Source organism: Armigeres subalbatus, chromosome 2, assembly GCF_024139115.2.
Source record: "Armigeres subalbatus isolate Guangzhou_Male chromosome 2, GZ_Asu_2, whole genome shotgun sequence".
Lineage (NCBI taxonomy): Eukaryota > Metazoa > Arthropoda > Insecta > Diptera > Culicidae > Armigeres > Armigeres subalbatus.
The window spans coordinates 32,727,848-32,750,431 of record NC_085140.1 but is presented as its reverse complement, the minus strand read 5'-3'; the positions used below and the strand labels follow the sequence as shown (position 1 = coordinate 32,750,431).

The following is a 22,584-nucleotide window of genomic DNA, read 5'->3' as shown; positions in this document are numbered from 1 at the left end:
AAACGCGACTAGCTCGTTTGGTTGCTATTAGTAGACTAACTTATATTGCTGAAATTTTTACATCTACAGCAGGGGGTGTTCTATATCCACACGCACACAGCAATAATCGATTTGCCCGTTAGCACCCGCTACAAAATAGTTCACACTAGGTTATGTCTGTTTCTGGGCAATAGTACATTCTGGCGAATGACTTTCTGTGAAATTGTCCATTTTGTTAAATTGATGGTGGCAAAAAACCTTCTGGCAAGCGGCGTTCTGGCGAATGTCATACAACCTCATACAATAATTTCGGTAGGATGGTTTGTTCGTCCGACATATTTGATAGCACAACTTCAGCCAAACGACAGTTTCGGCCAAATGACCTGTTCAGCCAAACGACATCTCATCGGAATACGTCTGTCATGATCCGATTCTCATAGCTTCATTCGATGATAGGTGCAGGCAGTCCACTAATAGAGATTAATAATTTTCATAATCCGAATTTAAATTCCAATCCAGTGCTATTTGAACCTTGAGATAATTCTCTAGGACCACTGTTCTTATCTCTTAATGATCTCGTTACGATATTTGTCACGTCGTAATCAAACGGTATTAAGTATCAGTGGAATAACAAGAATCGAAAGATAATCTTGACGAAATCCATAGCATTCCAATCATAATCCGCTCACATGGGCAACAGAACCCAACCAGAGTCCTGTGAAAATCTTATTGAAATATATTTTCCTATCATTAGAAATCATTCCAACCAGGCTCCATCCTTTCCCTGCCAACCGTCTTAGGTATGCAAAACCGGGAACCACTGCTCCAAGCAGGAAAATCCCCCGAAACACACGATCAGCTTAGGAAATCTACTCCCACGTGCGGGATCTCATATCCCCGATAATGACTTGGGTTCTGTTCTTGCTGCCGGCGCTGGCAGTCATCGCCGTTGTTCAGATTTCCCGGATTTGGTCTCCATTTCGGCCCCGGAGAAGCTTCACATCGACGCAGCAGCAGCAGTAGCAACCGATTTCCCGTGAATGAGCTTCCGCAAGGAACATTGAATTTCCGTTGTCAGCTCGAGGGACAGTTTTTGTTTCGCGTGCTTTACGTACCTGCGCCGGTGTGTCCAACCAGTCAGTGCCAGCGCTTTGAACACGATTGGCGATAATCGAGTGAATGGTTTTGCAAGAACGCGTTTTGATTGTGCTCCGCGGTGGGAATTGTGTTTCGACTTGGATTGAAACCCGGTGAGAAAACGGAAATTTCATTGAGCTGAAACGAATACCACAAACTTTAAATGGATCCATCAGTCGAAGATGAATTTGATAATCCATTGAAATGGTGAACCGCGCTATTATCATTAACATTTACCTCGAAATAGAATCTGGCAGCTTCCGAAAACTCGTAAAGTAAATTGGATTAGTTGGTTGAATGGAAATCTGCCTTTCATCCTCAGTTTGAAACTTAGCTAAGGGCAACTAACTATCGGGCCTTAACTATGGTTAACATTTGAATTTCAAACACACTCTATTATAAAGTTTCATAATATAGAAGAGCCTCTTAAAACTTTGCACTTGTCTTTCACTCCGTGTCATCGGGACGAAATTTCATCTCATTTATGATTTGTTCCGTTTATGAACGGCAGATGTGCGTCATCGTCCAATATGCTCGAACGGCTCCGACACGCGACGCAGCCATCATTCCAAACGGTTTAACTCGTCTTCGAAATCGGCATAATTTTATTAGCTTTCTGAAAGTGATCCACGGAACGCACTCTTTGCTGGGATCCCCATTCGGAATGCAAATTTTGTTTTTGAGCTTCCAACTCGCGCCAGCAAACTGTCTCAAGAAGTTCCCCGCTCGATGATAAAGCAAGTCGGTAGTGCAAAGAAAGTGAGGTTTATTGCCTCATTTGAATGGTTACACTTACTGAAGACGTAATGACGGGAGGTTTTAAACAGTGAAGTACGCATAGGTTTTTTGAGGTTCTTTGAGATTATACAAGGAGCAGGTGGCGTAACTTTGAATTGCGTAATTCGTTAAAGTCAATCCGCAACAAACAAGATTGTTCTTTATTATTTTATTATTCAATATTAACGGCCAAAGGAGCATTCATTACTTGAATAGAGAAGAGAAAGATGTTTAAAGTGAACGTGAATTCAATTCCGTATTTCAGAAAATAATATTCTATTCTTGAATTTAGAGACATTCAAACCTTTTTAGGATGAACTTTGAATAATTCAACTGATTGTCCCATATGATTGAACAAAAGCTTCTGGGTAAATCATCGGCTCTTAATTTATTCAATAACATTCGATGATAGCTCAGTCATTGATATCGGTAACTCAATTACAAAGCAATTGAACCCGCTATCAGATGATCTGTAAGAATATTTGGCAGTCAAATTTATCCACACGGCCATCTCCTCCCTTCATCGTTGACGTGCTAAATACGTAGTCGGATGGTAGATTCGTTCATTCAGTTCCACATTCCCATTTCCCTCACAATACCAATGATGCATTAATTTCAACCGTAACAAATCCATTTACTGGTTCGATCGATTGCCGATAGCGGCAATCGTTCCCAAACCGACGTTTCCGATCAAACGAGCCCATCAAAATTTTAAGTCCCCGACATGCCACACAAATACCCACCACCATCGTCGGACGAACGACTCCACTATAAGTGATGGAAGGGTTGTTGGTTGACAGGTGCAAGTGATGCAGAGCGTGACAGACAAATTCCGATCCATTTCGGAAATTAACGAAAAGGCAAATGACCCACCGTCGTCGGTCGTCGGAATGGGGACTATGGTCTCTGTAATTGAACTATCCATTTGCCGAGCAAAAGTGACGTGACCCGGTCAACCGAGCGCACGTAATTATGATTGTTAATGGACGGCAATTGACTCATTGAATCGAATAAAGGGGATCCTTGTGAGCTTTAATGTCTGCTTGTTTGCTTGAATGCTTTTTTCAAGAGCAAACTCATTAAATTCAATAATTCTTAATTAGGAACCATTTTAAAATCTGAGACATCTGTCAATCGGCATATTGAGAAACTAAAACCAGAATTGACGAGTGTTTGGAGATTTTCCTCAACTTAATTGGGGTTAATTCAACCATTTTAAGACGAAACAAACATGAAAGCAAAAAGACATGACCTACCCGACTGGGCATGGCCATTACTAATGGATCCAGTTCGCGTCATTAAATTGGAAAAGGATTGTCGTGAGCTCTAATCCCGGCTCGTTCTTGAAGCGCATTATTCAGAGCGGCACTTACTCCTCAGCAGCCCGAACGGATGACAATATCGCGAGGTGCCACTGACTGGGTCGTGAATTTTCAAAGTCGAAAAAAAGTAATAAACAACACCTGAGTAATTTATGACGTTGGCGTGACATAAAACTTTGTTTATGATTTCTCTCATTTCTTGTTCTGTTATTTGTCGCGTTGTGTATCGCCGCCGTCCCCCGCCCCATGGAATGTGTTTTGGTTTTCCACCCGACTGCCGCGGCGGGACCGACTGCTGCTGCTTATGTTCGGATTTATGTTCTTCACTCCGGTGGCGCTGCGGCGGCTGCCATCAGTGACTGCCAAGGAAATCCTTGCTTTATTTCACTGTTGCTGAACTAATCACAAAACAATTTCGTGCTCCAAATACTTTATTATGAGTTTGGCTAAGTCTTGTTTTATTCATCATTATTAACAATGGGGTGATTATTGGGGCTAAGGGAACGGCAGAAAGTGGATTCCGATGTATACTAAATCATGCAACAACGTGCTCCGTGGTTGACGAGGAGATGATTCCGAGCAATAAAAACATTTCATGTGATTGGTTTGAAATGGATTTTATGTATGTTATAATATTGCATGTACCTAGTCAACATCATCGACGGAGTTTATTTATTGGAAGTCCGCACCAAAAGCTAAGTCCTTGGGATTTTTTGATTAGAGTTTAGGTTAAATTTAAGAAAAATAAGATGCAAATAATATGTTAAAAAGTAAATTAGTAGATTTTTTTTTGAAAACTTTTTAAAACTTGAAAACTACAGCTCTTCGATGAACCTACGCCGAATGGAGTATCCTTCTCCACTGGACTCGATCCTGAGCCAATCGCTTCCAGTCGCTCTGAACATTGAGCGCCCTCAGGTCCTCTTCAACTGCAAAAAGCCATCGTGTACGCGGCCTTCCACGAAGCCTGCGGCCTCTTCCGGGTTCTCTACTAAATATTATCTTCGCTTGACTTTCTTCCGGCATACGAACAACGTAACCAGCCCACCGTAGTCTGCCGTGTTGTATAAGCTTAATAATATCCAGCCCTTTATACACCTGGTACAATTCGTGATTCATGCGACGCCGCAAGATATCGTTCTCCTTTTTACCGCCGAGTATTGTCAGCAGCACCTTACGCTCAAGCACTCCGAACGCCCTCCGATCAGCCTCCTTTAACGTCCATGTCTCATGGCCGTATAAAGCCACCGGAAGAATCAGAGTAGTATACAGCGCGAGTTTTGTTTTCGTTTGCAGACTTCGGGAAGTACGAGTCAAGTACGAGACACTGAAGACGACCACACAGTTGTGGTCGAAATACGTATCTGCAAAGATAACGAAAATTAAGTGGTGGAATTAAATGGACAGTACTTAATTCGTCTCAGACGGTTTAATACATTCCACTAAAAGAGCTTAATATATTTTTCTGAGACTTCGGGACTTAAGCTGGTTACGAAGTCCGTAATAAGCCCTATTTGCAGCTGCAATACGCCTTTTCACCTCGCGGGTAACATCATTATCGCACGTCACTAATGTTCCAAGATACACAAATTCTTCTACCACTTCAAATTTTGCACCATCCAGCACCATTTCGCTAGCACCACCACTAATAAACTCACGCTGATTGCTAGCGACCATATACTTCGTTTTGCTGGAATTGATCGTGAGTCCAATCCTCGCTGTCTCCCTCTTAAAAGGCACAAAACCCTCTTCCACGGCACGGCGATCAATCCCGATAATATCGATATCGTCCCCAAACCCAGGAGCATATGCGATTTTGTGGTAATGGTACCGCTTCTTTGCACACCAGCTCTCCTAATCGCTCCCTCGAGCGCTATATTGAACAGTAGATTCGAGAGTGCATCACCCTGCTTTAATCCATCTATGTGAGGTAACAAATGACGACGATATTCCATCCGCAACCCTTACACTTTATTTCGATCCGTCCAACGTTATATGAATCAGCCGTATCAGTTTCGCCGGAAAACCATGTTCAAGCATAATTTGCCATAATTCATTCCGTTTCAGTGAATCGTACGCCGCCTTGAAATCAATGAACAGATGATGTGTCTGCAAGTTGTACTCCCGGAATTTATCAAGGATTTGTCTTAGGGTAAACATTTGATCCGTCGTTGATCGGCCCTCACGAAAACCTGCTTGGTATTCACCGACGAGGGACTCTTCAAGCGGTATCAATCTTTTGAACAGAATACGGGACATCATTTTGTTTGCAAATTAAAAAGGGTTATTCCTCGGTAATTGGCGCACTGCAGTCTGTGCCCTTTCTTAAAGGGAGGGCAAATGAGGCCGTCCAACCAGCTAGCAGGCATTTCCTCGTCTTCCCATATTTTCGACATAATATGGTGCAGAACTGCATAAAGCTGCTCACTGCCATATTTGAGAAGTTCAGCCGGGAACTGGTCCTTCCACGCAGCCTTATTGTTTTTCAGCTCTTTAACAGCTTTTTTAACCTCATCTAGTGTAGGCGACTCCACAGCTTGTCCATTCGCTAATATTTATTCTGCTCACCGATGCACCGTCACTTTCACCATTCAACAAAGTCTCGAAGTGTTGCTTCCACCTGGCAGCCACTTCGGTTTTATCTGTCAGCAAATTCTCTTGTTGGTCGCCATTGACAGACTCATAAAACCTCCGCATATCGTTCTGCTCCATTTTTTCCTGCGCCTCACTTATAACTTGTTCTTCGTACTATTTTATCTTCCTGCGGTGGGTTCTTTTTTCGGCTGCTCTTGCTTCCTTGTACCGATCTCTATTCGATCGGGTACCCGACGCCTCTGTGCAGTGCCTACCACTTCTCGTGCTGTTGTGCTCACCTCTCCATGGATCGACTTCCATAGATCGTTGATGTTGTCGCTAACGCTGATAGCACTTATCCGTTCGTCGAGCTTCTGGCGGTACTCAGCCGATACTCCTTCCGCCAACAATCGCTGGATATTGTAACGCATCGTTCGCTGTGATCTTTTGTTAGATACAGTTGACAACCGTGATCGAATTTTACTGACAACGAGGTAGTGATCAGAGTCAATGTTCGAACCTCTAAATGTCCGCACATCGATAACACCCGAGAAATGGCGCCCATCCACCAGAACATGGTCTATCTGGTTGCAAGTTTCACCATTTGGGTGTCTCCAGGTGTGCTTCCGGATATTCTTTCGTGCAAAGTAGGTGCTACTGATGGCCATCCCTCTGGCAGCAGCAAAACTTACTAGCCGTAGGCCGTTCATTGGTAGCGAAGTGAAGGCTCTCCCTTCCGATCATGGGACCGAAAAAGTCCTCTCTACCGACCTGAGCGTTAGCGTCTCCGATAACAATTTTCACGTCATGCTTTGGGCACTCTCCATAGGCTTTATCAAGACATTCATAAAACGTGTCCTTCACATCGTCGGATTTATCGTTTGTCGGTGCGTAAACGTTGATTAGGCTGTAATTGGAGAATTTGCCCCGTATCCTCAACACACAATTCGTTCGCTAATGGGTTTCCACAGCATCACTCGCTTTATCTGCTTGTCCATCACTACGAAACCAACTCCATGCTCTGCTTTTTCACCGCCGCTGTGATAGATGTTATACTTGAATTCAGAGTTCAGTGTTCACGTTCTCCGGATCTAGGCCATCGGACTTCTTGAATAGCGGCCAAGTTCACTCCAACCTTCTGCAGTTCGCGAGCCAGAAGGCTCACTCGTCCAGGTTCATTTAGGGTCCTGACATTCCAGGTACCGAGTTTCCAATCATAGTCCTTATTTCGTTGCCAAGTCGGTTGCCAAAAATAACGTTCTCTTTTTCTTCTATCTCCATTTTTCGTGGTATTTGAGAGGCGGGGGGTCGCGTTACCTACATCGCGCTGACGTATAGCTGACGCGATACAGCATTTCGTTGATCAGCCGCTGGGTACCAGGCAGACACTGTTTAAGCCGCACCTCCTGGTGAACAGACGCTCGAGGCGTACCTTCTCACTCTAGCTGATGTCAGAAGGACAACAGTGCCCAGGCTGCACTACCAGCTAAGTACACAACCCTTAGCTGGCGGTCTTTTGTCATCGGACGACCCGTGGATGCGTGAGATAGGAACTTGTGGGGACCAGAGCTCTGTTGGGCGCTCCTTCCTTGATGTCAACCCACCATTTTGCAGTCCCATGTAGATTTTTTTTTTTAAATTTCTGGTATTATTCTGAATTCTAGAAACTTTGGAATAATTCATTTCATATTTGCAAAATTGTTTTCCAAATTCAAAATATCCATGTCTACGAAATGTATTTCTAGGATTTGATCACGTTTGGAGAAATTTCTTGAACCATTGTAAAATTGTAACACGGGAGTGTTGGAATAAAAATCATGTTGATATGGAAATGCTAATATCATCTTCCAAACTTGGACGTACATGTTCATGATAGCATTAGAGGCGAAAGTATAGAATTGATAGTTCCGTTAGGATACGGCAGGCATGAAGAATGATTTTATAGAAGTCGATTTGAAAGCGAGCGGAGGGTAATATTTGTGATGGCACATATCGCACGACCTTCCTTCTGCCAAGCTCCCGTATGAAGGGGGAGGGAAGAATATCAGTGTGGAAGCCCTCCGCTCGCTTTCAAATCGACTTCTATAAAATCATTCTTCATGCCTGCCGTATCCTAACGGAACTATCAATTCTATACTTTCGCCTCTAATGCTATCATGAACATGTACGTCCAAGTTTGGAAGATGATATTAGCATTTCCATATCATTGTAAATCGTTTAACTTCACGTAGAAGTAACACACACGAAATCATTAATTTAAAAATCATGTTTTTAAAACTCAAAGGAATATCCAATGAAATAAGTTTTTTTTATTTGTAGATTCATCAAGAGTATTTTAAAATTTATCAAGAACAATACAAAATTGAAAACGAAAATTCGAAAAAAAAATTGGATCAATATATTAGTAGAAAATTCATTCCAAATCTGAAGATAAACCGTATTTTTTAATTCGGTGGTAATTTCTTCAAAGATTTGATTTTTTTTTAATTTTGAAAGAGTGTCCACTGAATGTTTTGTCTTGATGTGAATTTTGAAACTCAAAGGTTTTTTTTTTTATATTTCAGAAATTTTATTTTACATAAGGATTTTTATTTTTCAAGAACTTTTGAAATTAAAAAAAAAATTCGTTTCAAACTCGAGGAAATTTTATTAGATTTTTTTTCCAATCTCAAAAAACTTTCAATTGAAACTGAAAATAGAAAAATTCTCCGAAATGAGAGAAATTTCTTTTAAATTATCATTTTCTTTAAAACAAATCTGAAATATTTGCAGTGCAAAAAAATATTCAAAAAGCAAATATAATTCTTTTAAATTCAAATCAAATTCTATCGGAACTGGAAAATAATCGTAATTCGTAAAATATCGATTTTTTTTCAAACATTGTAAATTTCATCATCAATCATCAAAATAAAAAAAAAATCTTTCAAAACTCGAAGGATTTGTTTTATTTTTTCAAAATTCTAAGAAAATGCTTAAACTTCCCATGTTTTTTTTCTCCCGGGAACAGTTATAACACGTTCGTTGATTTTCAAACAAAATGATAATGTTTGTGGATCAAAATCCCGATGTCTAGCGATTAGATTTTTAGACTGAAAAGGCACGCTTCAGTCAGAAATAATTATAATTATAAAGTCACTCCATTTATATGGAGCTTCATATAAACGAGGTGGCTTCATAATTATTTCCAACTAAAACGTGCCTTCTCAGTAAAAAAAAATCATTAAATTAGAATTTAAGTCATTTTGGGCTGAGATGCCAATGTTATCGTCAATCTAATCGCTAGATATCGAGACTTGGGGGCAGCAGGGACTATGTCCAAGGGCTTGACGATCCCTCCCCAGACCATCTGCGATTTGTGGCGCCTGCCTAGAATGTGGTGGGGTTTGACAGTGGGCCCTGTTAAACCTCTATAAAAAGCTGCATGTATCCGCAAGTAGGCTCCGCCAAAGCGACCGTGTGCCGCTCAAAGCGCACAAGCCCAAGTCCTGGTGTTAGGTGGGTGGGACGCTAAACAGCCCTGACACGACGGCCCTCCGACGAGACAGGAGGTTTGCGCAGGCCCAATAAGCCGCCTTTAAAAACAACTATTACGAACGACATAGAAGATAATACGACTCGATACAATCGGCAACGACCTGGGCGATGAATAAAGGATCACGATTGGAAGCTTGGAACATGGAGCTGCAAGTCGCTAGGCTTCGCAGGTTGCGACAGGATAATCTACGATGAATTACATCCCCGCAACTTCGACGTCGTAGCGCTGCAGGAAATCTGCTGGACAGGACAGAAAGTGTGGAAAAGCGGGCATCGAGCGGCTACCTTCCGACCAGAAGCAATTGGCTCAATAATACCTTATTCTGTTATTGATACCATACTCTGTTATGAACTAGCCCTGCATAAGAGGTAAAATACCAAAACATAATTCCAAAAATTTATTTGCAGTATACTTAAGCCATGACACACTCAGTTATTAAATTGAACTTTAATACCAAATGCATAACCAATTATTATTCGTTTGGTATTGAAATACCTAAGTATGTTATGTCTCAAGTATTCTGCATATACATTTTTGGTATTTTACCTCTTATGCAAGGCTAGTTCATACCAATTTCTGTTATCGAGGTCGTCACTCATGCTCGGGCTTCTATCAAAGCTTTGGCACCACCAACGAGCTGGGAACCGGCTTCATAGTGCTGGGAAAGATGCGCCAACGCGTGATTGGGTGGCAGCCAATCAACGCAAGGATGTGCAAGCTGAGGATAAAAGGCCGTTTTTTCAACTATAGCATCATCAACGCGCACTGCCCACACGAAGGAAGACCCGACGACGAGAAAGAAGCGTTCTACGCACAGCTGGAGCAGACATACGATGGATGCCCACTGCGGGACGTCAAAATCGTCATCGGTGACATGAACGCACAGGTAGGAAGGGAGGAAATGTATAGACCGGTCATCGGACCGGATAGTCTGCATACCGTATCGAACAACAACGGCCAACGATGCATAAACTTTGCAGCCTCCCGCGGAATGGTAGTCCGAAGCACTTTCTTCCCCCGCAAGAATATCCACAAGGCCACATGGAAATCACCTAATCAAGTAACGGAAAACCAAATCGACCACATTCTAATCGACGGTAAATTCTTCTCCGACATCACGAACGTCGGCGCTTACCGCAGTGCGAATATTGAATCCGACCACTACCTCGTTGCAGTATACCTGCGATCAAAACTCTCGACGGTGTACAACACGCGTCGGAGTCGTCCGCCGCGGCCAAACATTGGGCGGCTACAAGACAGTAGACTAGCCCAAGACTACGCGCAGCAGCTGGAAGTGGCACTCCCAACGGAAGAGCAGCTAGGCGCAGCGTCTCTTGAAGATGGCTGAAGAGATATTCGATCCGCCATTGGAAGCACCGCAACCGTTGCACTAGGCACGGTGGCTCCGGATCAGAGAAACGACTGGTATGACGGCGAATGTGAGCAGTTAGTTGAGGAGAAGAATGCAGCATGGGCGAGATTGCTGCTGAACCGCACGAGGGCCAACGAGGCACGATACAAACGGGCGCGGAACAGACAAGACTCGATTTTCCGGACGAAAAAGCGCCTGCAGGAAGATCGAGACCGTGAAGAGACGGAGGAACTGTACCGCGCTAATAACGCACGAAAGTTCTATGAGAAGTTGAACCGTTCACGTAAGGGCCACGTGCCACAGCCCGATATGTGTAAGGACATAAAGCTTCTTACAAACGAGAGTGAGGTGATCCAAAGGTGGCGGCAGCACTACGCAGAGCACCTGAATGGCGATGTAACAGAAAACAGTGGCGGTATGGTAATGAACCTAGGAGCACGCGCGCAGAACATGCGACTTCCGGCTCCGAATCTCCAGGAAATCCAGGAGGAGATCGGCCGGCTGAAAAACAACAAAGCCCCTGGAGTTGACCAACTACCAGGAGAGCTGTTTAAACACGGTGGTGAAGCACTGGCTAGAGCGCTGCACTGGGTGATTACCAAGGTTTGGAAGGATGAGGTTCTGCAGCAGGAGTGGATAGAAGGTGTCGTGTGTCCCATCTACAAAAAGGGTGATAAGCTGGATTGTAGCAACTACCGCGCAATCATATTGCTGAACGCCGCCTACAAGACTCTTCCAAATTTTATGCCCCCGACTAACACCAATTGCAAGAGAGTACGTGGGGCAGTACCAGGCGGGATTTATGGGTGAACGCTCTACCACAGACCAGGTGTTCGCCATACGCCAGGGATTGCAGAAATGCCGCGAATACAACGTGCCCACACATCATCTATTTATCGACTTCAAAGTCGCATACGATACAATCGATCGGGATCAGCTATGGCAGCTAATGCACGAAAACGGATTTCCGGATAAACTGATACGGTTGATCAAGGCAACGATAGATCGGGTGATGAGCGTAATTCGAGTTTCAGGGGCATTCTCGAGTCCCTTCAAAACGCGTAGAGGGTTACGGCAAGGTGATGGTCTTTCGTGTCTGCTATTCAACATCGCTTTGGAGGGAGTAATACGAAGGGCAGGGATTGACACGAGTGGTACGATTTTCACGAAGTCCGTCCAGTTATTTGGTTTCGCCGACGACATTGATATCATGGCACGTAACTTTGAGAAGATGGAGGAAGCCTACATCAAACTGAAAAGCGAAGCTAAACGGATTAGACTAGTCATCAACATGTCGAAGACGAAGTACATGATAGGAAGAGGTTCAAGAGAGGTCAATGTAAGCCACCCACCACAAGTTTCTATCGGTGGTGACGAAAACTAGGTGGTTGAAGAATTCGTGTACTTGGGCTCACTGGTGACCGCCGATAACGATACCAGCAGATAAATTCTGAGACGCATAGTGGCTGGAAATCGTACGTACTTCTAACTCCGCAAGACGTTAGACGATCAAATAGAGTTCGCCGCCGTACCAATCTGACTATCTACAAAACGCTTATTAGACCGGTAGTTCTCTACGTACACGAGACCTGGACGATGCTCGTGGAGGACCAACGCGCACTGGGAGTACCATATATGGTGGGGTGCAGATGGCGGATGGTACGTGGAGGAGGCGAATGAACCACGAGTTGCATCACCTGTTGGGAGAACCATCCATCGTTCACACCGTGAACATCGGAAGACTGAGGTTCGCCGGGCACGTAGCCAGAATGACAGACAGTAATCCAGTGAAAATGGTTCTCGACAACGATCTGACGGGAACAAGAAGGCGAGGTGCACAGCGGGCAAGGTGGATCGATCAGGTGGAGGACGATTTGCGGACCCTCCGCAGATTGCGTGGTTGGCGAAGTGCAGTCATGGACCGAGCTGAATGGAGAAGACTTTTATGTGCAGCACAGGCCACTCCGGCCTTGGTCTGGTAATAAATAAAATAAATACTGGAGCGTCCTATGAAGAAATTCGTATATTTCCCGCAAGTCTTCATTCTGGAGGCTAATAGAGTACTAGAGTACGCTTTTGTGATGTCTTCCGTTAGCTCCCGATTTGTCTCGTAGACGGATTTTTATTAATATCTCCCTAATCTTGCAGTAAAAAGAGTTCAGTGAAAAAGAAATGAATTTGAAAGCGTCATGTGAGACGGATTTTTTTTCGGGAAGGTACGGTCACAGAAAAACAGACGTCTCACTTAGAACAAAATGCAATCAATATCATTGTCACGGAAACATTGCTGCCCAATGCTAAAATCACTGTATGTGGCCAAGCGGCAACCAGATGGCGGTAGTGCACAAACGTCAAACACAAGCAAAATCGATGGAAGGGACATCGGTGGCCGATTGACCACCTACAAAAAATTCAGTCAACCGTTAAAAAGGTGAACAATGTAACATGTGTTGAGTGAGATGTCTGTTTCTCTGTGGTACGGTCTTGCCAAAATTTATTCATCAGGAAATGGGACATCGCTGACATCTGGAGGAGGATCGGAAAGTTTTACAACGTTCGGTTTCAGGTGTGGATGAAAGACCGAGACCAAGGAGGCAAAGTACTCTCCAATTACATCAGTTACTTCCTGAGGGTTCAAAATAGTGCGGTTTTGCCTTTCGAGGTAGACGGCAGTTGACGGTATTGATTCACCTCCACTGCTGAGCTGCCGAGAGCGATTGCGAATAATTCGCGGTATCGAGAAAATGTTCTCACTACCTTTTCTTAGCTTCCTTTATGGTAGCTTGACGCTTGACGATGGATCTCTCCAGAAATCTGCATGGCAATAACATTCAGGAGGGAGCCCGGGTACGGCACTCCAGACGAGGGCTGGTTTGTTGTACGAATAAGTGGGCAGCGTCTAGGATACCTCGGGAGAACTCATGGAGGAAAGGCAGCACGAGAAGCACAAGTCAGACAAAAATGTGGTCACATATGGGCTGCAGTAACCTATGTGGAACTTGTGTGCTGCTAGGGAGGAATTTGCGTGTGTCATCGTCGTGCCATCGGGATCATTTGGCTATAGCGGGAGCCGGGGTGTGTAAAGATACAGATCTGAGGTAGTTAAACAAGTTGTTACTTCCGTACAAATGGGGCTCGCTTCATACTTCAGAATTGGGAGAATGGACTAACCTACTTATCGATGGAGGTTGCAAAGTAACTGTTAAAAGAGGTGAGATTTTTCAAGTCTGCTACCGCGAAGACCTTTTGAACAGCAGCACACCTGATATCAGACGTCGATGCCGATCGGCATTCATGTTCCCCAGAAGAACGCGGGACGGAAATGACTGATCAACTCTCACCTTATTTTTGTTTCGCGAGATAGCACCATTGCCGATTGCCACGATTATCTACATAGTATCATGAAAGTGAACTCCCGAGGTGTCGAAGAAGCTGTGTTGTAGGACCCCTTCCGCTACAAACTATCGGGAATTCTTCCCTACCTCCTCCTCCTCCTAGGGAACGTTCCAATGAGTAAGCATATGCGGTATTTCGAAAAATTTCGTTTCAGGTGGTTCGAAACGAAATTCCGCGGAATTTCGCGGAATTTAGGCATGGCGAAATCTGATTTCTTGATTTCGTTTCGTTTCGTAAAATTATAAAAATTTCGCTAGAAAAAACTAGCTTCTAACGAAATTTAACGGAATTCCGCGGAATTTCGAAACAAATTTAAACTATTCCATACTTTATATTATAAAAAATTTTGGCTGCGCCACTGAACAAAATCGTTAAGTTGTTTTCAAAACTTTAGGTTATACAATTTTTACTATTAACGCTTACTAGTTACTACATAACCCCATTTATAGTCGACAAATACGTAAGTAGTTTTCTTCTATAAAACATCTTCAGTGTTTCCATGAGTTAAATTTTGTGATATTTTTTTACTATTTGCACAATATGAATGCGGAATCGATTGTGTTGCTGCTGGTCATGGGACGGCAGCTAGTCCGGGAGAAAAAAAATGATCTCGCGTAGCAGAAATATGTTTAACCAGTGTGCAATAGGGCAGTTCAAATTTCAAAAATGTTGGAAAATTCCAACTCCCATATGTCTATTAGCATCATTTTGATAATATAGGAGTCCTGGCAAAATTTCAGGCAATTCGGTGGCCATTTAGGGGTGGCGCGAAGTCAATTTATGTTTATATGGAAATTTGTATGAGAAAAACTTAAAATTTATTCAAGTCTCCCCACAACTCTCAAATCGTGATGAATTCAAATAAACATCCCCAGCCTCCCTTTTTGGAATCTATATAAATGAGACCTCCGGATAACACATCAGTTATGAGTGGATTGAACGGTTCTATTGACAGTGTGAATATGAGATAAATGGCTAAAATGGTGTAATTAGCCTTAACGTAGCAGTGGAAATAAAAATCAAAATAATGAGTTACCCACTGGTTGAGCTCAAATAGATTCCAAAAATGGAGGTTGGCGATGTTTGTTTGAATTCATCACGATTTGTGAGTTGTAGGATGAATTGAATATATTTTAAGTTTTTCCCATACAAATTTCCATATAAACATAAATTGACTTCGCGCCACCCCTAAATGGCCACCGAATTGCCTGAAATTTTGCCAGGACTTCTATATCATCAAAATGATGCTAATAGACATATGGGAGTTGGAATTTTCGAACATTTTTGAAATTTGAACTGCCCTAGTGTGCAATCGACCGTGTTGATGCTGATCACGCCAGCTAGTTTGGGAGAACGCGAAGTGATAAAACTAATATCTGCATCGAAGAGCACAAAATTATGTAGTAAGAATCGATCGTGTTGTAGAAGATTATTAAACGAAGCACATTGATCTTGCGTTGATTGATGTTAAACACAGTTTTCGTCTTCTTGTTTTCAAAATAATTTCGTTTACAATAAATATTTTTTCGCTTACCAAGGGGTTTCACATGAATTACCTTCTCAACCAACGATTCCTTTTCCGTAGCGCTCACGGAAATGCAGAGCACTCCTCGGTCTCTTAAAACAATTTTCCTCTCCTAATCTTAAATTGACTATAAGCACGTGACCAGCATCGTTATTGGTCATGAATTGGAAACTCCGAAGCAAGTATACAATAAGTATAACTTTTTGAATCACAAGAATATTATTTAATTGGCATATTTGCTGTTTCTCGGCCAATCATGATTAGCAACTATGATGTGTACAGTTAATTAAGCTAATAAGCTCTTCTTTGACTATTTGCACAATATGTGAACATTGCAGATTTGTGGGGATTTCTAGATCTTCGCATTAAATTTGCAAAAAAAATCAAAGCGGGTTGAAAGATCAGTAAAATTGCTGAAAGTTCTTTACTTATGATTGCTTTCAGCACAAACTGACCATAACAGCTGTTCTCATATGCCAAGGACACACGCAATAGCTCAGATTGTCGAGCTGATTGTATATAAGACTATGCTGCCGCTAACCGCTAGTCGAGCACATCTGCACCCAACCGGCGGTTGTTAGATTTTCTAACAATTCTGCATAAGAATCTACCAAAACTTGTATAAGACCTGGGCATATGCGAAATTGTTAGATTCTTATTCAAAAAATTTAAGAAAAGTTAGATTGTTATACAATATTTGTATAAGAATCTAGCAATTTTGCATATGCCCAGTTCTTAAACAGGTTTTGGTAGATTCTTATACATAATCTAACAACCGCCGGTTGGGTGTGTATACGCCCATATACAGATGTGCTCGACTTGCGGTTAGCGGCAGTGTAGACGAAGAATCAGAAGGAATACATTTTGGCAGATGCGCCCTTTTCAAATGTTGATCTAGTAATATCAATTCTATAACTGGCAGATGTGGATACATAATTAAGTATCCCACTTCATAAAAAATAAATCTGAGCATTCTTTTTCAAGTCAATACTGTAAAACCACGCTGACAAGACAATATGAAGTAGGCTTCAGCATAATTACATAATTCTTAGGTGAACTAAGGTTTTAAACGAAATTTTAATCCGTATATGGAAAATCACACAATTTCTTTATTTTTATATACTTACTGATATAAAATTGATCAGATTCGGGAGCACTCGCTCCACGATGAATTCCTTTTGAAAACGGCACAAATGCTGGGATATTGCCTTATCGTCAATGGTATATGCGGCGAGAATGTGACGATTTATCATAGATTTTTTTTGTCATTACTAGCGAGACTTTCAGCCCTGGGCTGGCTCGTCTCGACCTATCATAGATTGCCTCTTCAGTTATTATAACTCTTTGGTCGCAAAACAGTTATTCGACTTCGAAAAAGTGGAATCAGAATTGCGTACATAATGTAAAACCAATTCAATAAAAATTCCGCGGAAAAAAAAATCAAAATTTCGTTTCGTTTTGAAAAATTTCGAGTTAAATGAACCTTGATTTCGTATCGTTTCGAAGTCTCGAAAGAAATCTAAATTTCGTTTCGTTTCGATCCGAATCAACATAGACATTTTAAATTTCGTTTCGTTTCGTTTCGTTAGGAAAAAGTGTGTTATCGCATACCCTTACCAATGAGGACGCTGACACTGGGTTAACTTCTTACAGTGCGATTACCCAAAGAAAGCTGTAATGGGTAACTAGCTCTAGCTTGTGGCAGTTTTTTCCCATATCTGTTTATGTTCCATTGGAGACAGAGCTTCGCCTCCAGCGGAAGGGTTGTGATAGGGTAGGAGGTTCTGTAGCTGTTGTCCTCTCAAAGGATAGGAAAGAAACTGTAGATATCGAGGTGGCGAGATCTGAAATCGGGGGCCTGGAGAGAACCTCCCAGGTTGGATTGTCCGAGATGCCCAGGACGCAAAAAAAGGATGGATTATGTCCCATGTTGGGTACTATTACTTACGAATTCATAGAGAAGTAATGTATTATGATGGTTGGCTTAGAATCCAGGCGCACATAAAGGCTTGCATTCAACATCGTCGTCTTCATCTGCGGCCATGACCAAGTGCCAAGGTTGATCCGTTGGTTCTGGTTAAGGAAAAGGTTAAGGTCCATTTATTTTTTGCAATTAAAAAAAAAACTAAGTTTCAAAATTTGTTTTTTAATACTTCAAAATTCATTTTTGAATTGAAAGCAATTTTGCAGTTCCTTTCAAATTTCGAGAAAAATTTCTCTCGAAATTGAAAAAAAAAAAGTTGTCTGAAATAAAGTGAAATTGTGAAATTTTAATAAATTCGTATTAGATTTCAAAGTACGAGGGATATTTGTATCGTATTTTAAAACATTTATTTGAAATAAAAAATTTAAAAATTTTAAATTTGAAAAAAAAACACATTTTTTCCGGCATTTAAATCTTGTGATTTTTTCTGGGAAATTAAATTTTTGAAAAGTTCAGTCCCGTTTGTTTTTAGAACTAAAGGTACACAGCATCGATAGTTTTAGATTGTCTCTTCCTAATATATCGTTTTTGTAATAGTTTCTCAAAAAAGTTTATCATTTTTAACACCATTATTTTTCTTCTTTTCCAGAACTCCACCGACAAATCCAAACGGACATGGGGCCAACGTCTTAAGCTAACGAAACCACCCAGCGAGAAGATCAGCACTTCCTCTTCACACTTAAACACCCTCTCGTCCAATCAAATCTCACCCCTCAAATCGTCCAGCCAATCGTCATCTTCCTCTTCATCGTCCTCAACCATCACCCTCTCGGTTCTGGACTACTCCGAAATTCAACACGTCCAGCACAGTGCCCGTTACCATCCCGCAACCGCCAATGCTCCTCCCCCTCTGGCGCTGGCAACACACTCGATGAAGTATGCCGAGTCGACCTGGGTGTATGGCACGATGCGTGGGATGCCTCCGCCGATGGCGGGAGGAATGCCACCTCTGCCGCATCCCGGGCATCCACTGGCGCACCATCCCGCGGCTGCGGCGATGATCCATCATCCGGCCGCCATGTTTTGTCCCATGCCCGGACCGGGACCGGAGGTGGCCGTCGTTATCTGCTGCTGTCCGGAGTACCTGAACGGAACCAAAAGGGACGTGAAGAAGGCGAGCGTCTGTAAGAAGTGCAAGGGATCGAGGCTACCGTTGGCTCCGATCGGAGGAACTATGAGGCTGACCTCGGGAGCGACTTTTCTGGCGCCTCCTGTGAGAGGAGGAGGAACGGTGAAGTTGGCCTCAACCTACAGCGGGAAGAAGACGAGACCGTCTATTTTGGGGAGCGCTGGGGACCCGTACGACTTTATGCGAAGGTCGAGGCTTAGTCAACCTGAGCAAGCGAGCAAATCTGTGAAGAGTAGCATTAAGGAGAAGCTGAAGGGACGTGCCAAAAGCACGAGCCCATCGAAGGGCAGAAGTAGAACTGATAAACGAGCGGTATCCCCTACGGGGAGTAAGAGTAGCGGGAATAGAAGTTTGAGCGCGAACCGTGGGGGTAGCAATAAAGGATTCAAGGACTGCTGGGTAGAGCCAGATGAGATTCCAGTGGTTGAAGCCGTTGATGCGGCAGCAGTCCGAAGGTCAATTCTGCGATGTGATATTAATCCGTACGATTTGATTTCGCTCAGTAGTGGTCTGAACAATGAATTCTCACCCACCAGCGAGACAGAAGACTACGACCTGTCGGCTCATTCGCAAAAGTACGAAAACCTACTGGACACTTTGTACGCCAATCGGTACAATCCAGCCATCAATAATATTGCGGCAATATCCGGCCAAAGAATAAAACTGTTCGATGGGGATGCGGGTCCCCCTGTCTACGATGACGTCGAAGAGTATGTATACGACCCGGTTGAGGTTCAACCGGACCCAAATCAAGAGAACCGGGTGGAAATCATTCCGGAACGACCTCCCCGAACAAAGCACAAACAAGACTCCCCGCCCAAAGATGAAGACGCCAAGTCCCTGCCTTCCCAGATCTCGTCCGAAGCGACACAAAGTGCAATAAAGTCGATTCTGAAGCGACCTGCGTCGACCGTTAGTGCCCCGGCCGGGCCACCGGACAAACCCAGCTACGACACGATACGCCTCAATCAGACGCTGGTTCAACGCCTCGTGAAACTGACCTCGGACGAGAATGTTTTCACGAAAACCAGCTCGGTCAGTGCCAGATATTCGAAAACTTTGTCCGGTAAGGATACAAAGCGGAATTCCGCGTCGCAATTCTATCTGCCGAATCCGTTGAACGGAGGCGGATCAACAACTTTGGGGTCTCGCAAAAAGGTACATTTTTTAGTCGAAAATGAAGTCATCGACGACGATAAGTTCTTCGCGCAGTTGCTACTCTCGGAGACAGCGAACGGACATGGGAGAGCGTTGCACGAATCGGAAAAGTCAACGGTGACGATCGTGGAGGTGGAACCGGAGAACGAGGAGCAGAGGGCAACGACCGTTCCATCGGGCAGGGACCAAACGAGTGAATCTGTGATCAAGAGCTTGGTGAACCATTTGGACAGTTTGCGCCATCAACAGCGGCAGCACGTGGCAGAGGAACAACAGAAGACGGCAAGTTCGAATGTGGAATGCTTCGATGTACGGGATGAGATTCAGGAGAAGGCACCGAATCGTGACGAGCGCCAGAAGGGCGAGGAAACGAAACCCGATAATGGAGCTGTGAATGGCACCCCCGTCAACGGATCCGGCAACGATGGCAATTCCGATGGAGGTAAGACACCACCCGCAATGAAATGTTTTATTCATAAATGAGCCCATTATGTCAAGGTGATTATTACAGAATCGAATTTTTGCGCGATGCGGCGATACGCTTCGCCGGAAGGTGGGAAAATTTGGGGACGGTGGAAATCGATCGGACGGATTCGCTCGTGTTGTTAACGAGCTCGCATAAAATTCTAATTTACTGACCGTACGCGGCTAATGACGGGTTCGAGTCGGTTGATGTTCTTCGCTGGGAATGGAGTTTGTTCGAAAGTGGGAAAAGAAAATCAGTTCGACCTCATGGGTTGACTGTTGGCAGTTTCCTGGCAGTTATATTGGTCTTCTGAATTACTTCCAGTTTCAATCCGTTAGATCATTTTGGTTTCTTTCATAAAATCTTCCATAGCAGAGCAACAAATCTAATACAGGCATGGGTTTCTTTAATTGGAATAGGTAAAAGATACTGCTCCGGAAATGAAATCCAACTCCGGAAACCGAATAATTCTACCTTTGAATGCAAACTTAAACCTGCATGGGAGTCACGCGAGTTTCCCACAAATGCCATAAACCGTTTGATGTCTCGTTTGTTTTGATTTGCTTGGAAGGTGGAGGCGCACGACGGGTCATGAACGGATTTACGAGCTTGGAATTGGCAGGCAAGCAATGCCGAGCGTCGCAAACGTAGCACCATGTGTGTGGTCGCCGTGGCGTGGCAATTGCAGGTGATTTGAAGAAAGCAACAATCAAATCAAATAGTGGGATGGATTGACGGATAATAGCTCGGAATGGTGCGATTCGATGGTACGTGCTGCAAATTGAAATCGAATAGGATAATTTCGGACAATGTGCTGTTCCGGTGCTGGGTTGGAGTGAATCAACAATTTTCGAAAATTGAGACTTTTTATTTCAAGATAATTGAGCTATTCTGAATGATTGAACGATATCCAAAATTTAAAGCAAATATTCTCTAGCAAAACGAGATTAATAAAGAAATGGTGACTGCACATAGCCGAATCTGAAAGAGTTTAAGTGATAATATACAATTATACAAATGCTGTAAAAGTTGTAGTGCACCGTACTGCCGCTAACTGCAAGTCGGGTAAATCTGTATATGGCGTTAATGTACAGATGTGCTCGACTTGCGGTTAGCAGCCACGTAGCTGTTGGCCAAATTAGTAAGAAATTTAAATTCTTATACTATGATAATATGCATGAATATTTGAAAATTTATATGAAAATGATCAAAACTGAATTCAGAATTCATTGAATCTCAAATGAATTGCAGTAGAAGTTTCAGTTGTTTGAGAGCAAGTAAAAACTGGTAAAAAATGCCAAACGATTACTTAGTTGAAAAAGTCGACGGCACATTATTGAAGACATAACTACTGTGCCATAAAAATGATAGTTCAAGTTCACAAAAATGTATCAGCCACAAAAATGTACCTTCACGGCATCACGGCATCGCATTGGGCGGCGGCTCCCATGAAACGAGACATCACTTCACTGCTGCCCATTCCGAGCCGGCAAAAGTTCATTACCACGGCCAACCCCCTTTATGGCCCGCAGCGAGTTCATTTCGTGAAACCTATCGGCTTGCTTTCTCAGACGGCATTATTATGTAGGTAGGCATAGTTATTATTATTATTACCATTTTATTAACACCACGCAGTGCCTGCCTGGAACTGACCGCACGTAAGCCAGAAGGGATCCCCTCGTGTGCCGTGGTCTCCGTGCACTTTCCTTTTCGGCCGTTGATTGCGTTGCGTTTCGCTGCCGAAAAGAAGGTGTTGGCCGTAGCCGTACATATTTCGCCTGCGGAAATAACAGCCAAGAAAGTAGGGACTCTCATTATCGTTATTGGATTTGGGGTTCCTTATAAGTATCTTGAGATGGCCAGCCGATGATGACTGTCGTTAGTTTTATTACGCCATCCCGATCGTTGAACAACTCTTTCAGACCATCATTGGTTTTACAAACAGGAACAAAAATATAACTATATTTACTAGAATTCTCAAGCTAATTAACCTAGCGATGATGGTGCATGGCTACTCCTCCTTCAGTCTTGAAATTCGCTTTATATACATAAAAACATAATATTTCTGTGTTATGTCTATACAATGCCCTCCTTGCTGCCCTGATGGTATCCAGAGGTACTTATTAATTAATTTGAAAAACTGCAATGGATTGCTAATGAGTTCAGCGATGATGTCTGATGGAAAAATTGTGTTTTTGGACCCCAACCCCCCCTTCGTAACCAAAGAACC

At 43.2% G+C, this 22,584-nt stretch overlaps 1 protein-coding gene across 3 annotated transcripts in view; it reads left to right on the top strand.

The window, feature by feature from the left end:
• LOC134218433 (uncharacterized) overlaps positions 1 to 22,584 on the top strand; it is a 914,466-nt gene that overhangs the window by 833,557 nt on the left and 58,325 nt on the right. For all 3 annotated transcript variants that reach the window (XM_062697419.1, XM_062697417.1, XM_062697418.1), the window contains one exon: positions 18,191 to 20,330. In XM_062697419.1, the coding sequence (XP_062553403.1) occupies positions 18,191 to 20,330 (2,140 nt within the window). The remainder of the gene's footprint in view (positions 1 to 18,190; positions 20,331 to 22,584) is intronic.